At 63.4% G+C, this 1,500-nt stretch overlaps 1 protein-coding gene across 1 annotated transcript; it reads left to right on the forward strand.

Moving 5' to 3' along the window:
- Positions 1-255: 255 nt before the first annotated feature.
- On the forward strand, positions 256-1,218 carry LOC134372541 (uncharacterized). Its single transcript, XM_063090005.1, has 4 exons — positions 256-481; positions 570-845; positions 906-1,010; positions 1,127-1,218. The coding sequence occupies exons 1-4, from the start codon at positions 256-258 to the stop codon at positions 1,216-1,218; spliced, it is 699 nt and encodes a 232-aa protein (XP_062946075.1).
- The last annotated feature ends 282 nt before the right edge of the window (positions 1,219-1,500 follow it).

The following is a 1,500-nucleotide window of genomic DNA, read 5'->3' on the forward strand; positions in this document are numbered from 1 at the left end:
AGGACCCCATTGGTCGCATCTGGGGGACCTCTCCGCAGAGCAAGAGCGGGCTGCAATGAGAACCTTGATCTGTCTCGGCCGCCGCTCAGAAAGCTCCGTAACCCCTAAACCTCGGTTCCCGCGTCTGGGAAACCTGCTTCTTGACGGGGTTGTTGGAGGATCCCCGGATACCACGATCGTAAAACGGGCGTTTAAAACCGAGTTCTCTTCCCTCTTCACCGAGGGCTGGGGTGGAGGGCTTCCGACGGAAGCAAAATGTCCAACGTGGGAGAAGGGGCCTCGGACCCCACCTTTGACCACTGGACCCCTCCTCTTCTGGGAGGAGGCCCCAAAGTCTGGCCGGGATTTCCTCTCATCTTTGCCCGCACCCCACCCCCTAGGGGACGGAGCTCCCGGTTGCAGCGCCTTTCGTCCCCACACCTCCTGCCCCTCTCTCCAGGCTCCGGCTGCCCCCTCCTCAACCTGCAAGACACCTCCCCAAGTGGGAGGCCCTCCGGCCCGCTGAGAGGACCGCTGGGGCCAGAAGAATTCCTCGTTCTCCCTGGCCCTCAGTTTACCCATCTGAGAAGGGGGGCGTCGGCAGCAGATGTCTGGCCCTCTGCACACGCAGTGCATCAAGGTCCCTTGCTCCCTCGGGCCACCGCCCACCCTACTGCCGCGCAGCCCCCAGCCGAACCCCGCAGCCCCTGTCCCACCGCGCTCCACTTGCCTGGGGCCTCCAGGCGCGCCACCCCTGCGGGCTCCCAGCCTCCTGCCCAGGCACCGAGCGCGGGACGACGTGCGGGCGGCCACCGTCACTGCCCCACCAGGACTGGACTCCTCCTTTCCCGTCTTTTCAAAAGGAAGTAACCTGACCCGACCACTACTCCTCCCGGATTAACCCTGAGCACGCCGTCCGCCCGCAGCTCCGCCCGGACTCCTCCCTGGCCCGCCCGCCCGCCGGCCCGCGTGCTCCCCGGAGTCCCCCCGGGGCTGGGGGTGGGGAGGCCGCTCCTCCGACGGCCTGTCCCGTACGCAGGGCTTGGGATCATTCTAGGGTTCCTAGTCTCCTTCTCCCTCTGCTCCCCCGCGACGGGGTCCCCCTGTCGCCGCAGCCCCTGGACCCCGCCCCTCCACATCTGGACAGCATCTGTCACTGGGGGAGGGGCACAGAGCCTCGCCCTTCGCGTCCCGCGGAGAGCCTCGCTCATCCAGAAAAAGAAACCGCGCATCCCCTAGAGACGGGTGCTTCAGATAAGTGAATTTCTCACCAGGGCGTAATTTAACTTTCTTGATGACTGGGGCTCCTCGCTAGGAGACAAGGGACAGCAGGACGAAGCAGAAAAGGACCGGAGTGCGAAGTATGCGCCTCTCTCTTGCTTCTGCTTCCAGAGGCTGTGCGGCCATGGGCAGAGCACTTCCCCTCTCTGGGCATCTTTTTATTGGGCAGTACCAGACGGTATTTGTATTAGTTTCCTATGGCTGCTGTAACAAATTAACAGAAACTTAAAACAACACAAA

Source organism: Cynocephalus volans, chromosome 3 (assembly GCF_027409185.1).
Source record: "Cynocephalus volans isolate mCynVol1 chromosome 3, mCynVol1.pri, whole genome shotgun sequence".
In the NCBI taxonomy this organism is placed as follows: Eukaryota; Metazoa; Chordata; class Mammalia; order Dermoptera; family Cynocephalidae; genus Cynocephalus; species Cynocephalus volans.

Bases quoted from the DNA above. Each gene is read 5' to 3' on its own strand.
- LOC134372541 (XM_063090005.1), top strand. From the start codon at position 256: ATGTCCAACGTGGGAGAAGGGGCCTCGGACCCCACCTTTGACCACTGG. The intron at 482-569 runs GTGGGAGGCCCT...CCATCTGAGAAG, and splicing joins CCTGCAAGACACCTCCCCAA to GGGGGCGTCGGCAGCAGATG. The intron at 1,011-1,126 runs GTACGCAGGGCT...ACATCTGGACAG, and splicing joins CTCCTCCGACGGCCTGTCCC to CATCTGTCACTGGGGGAGGG.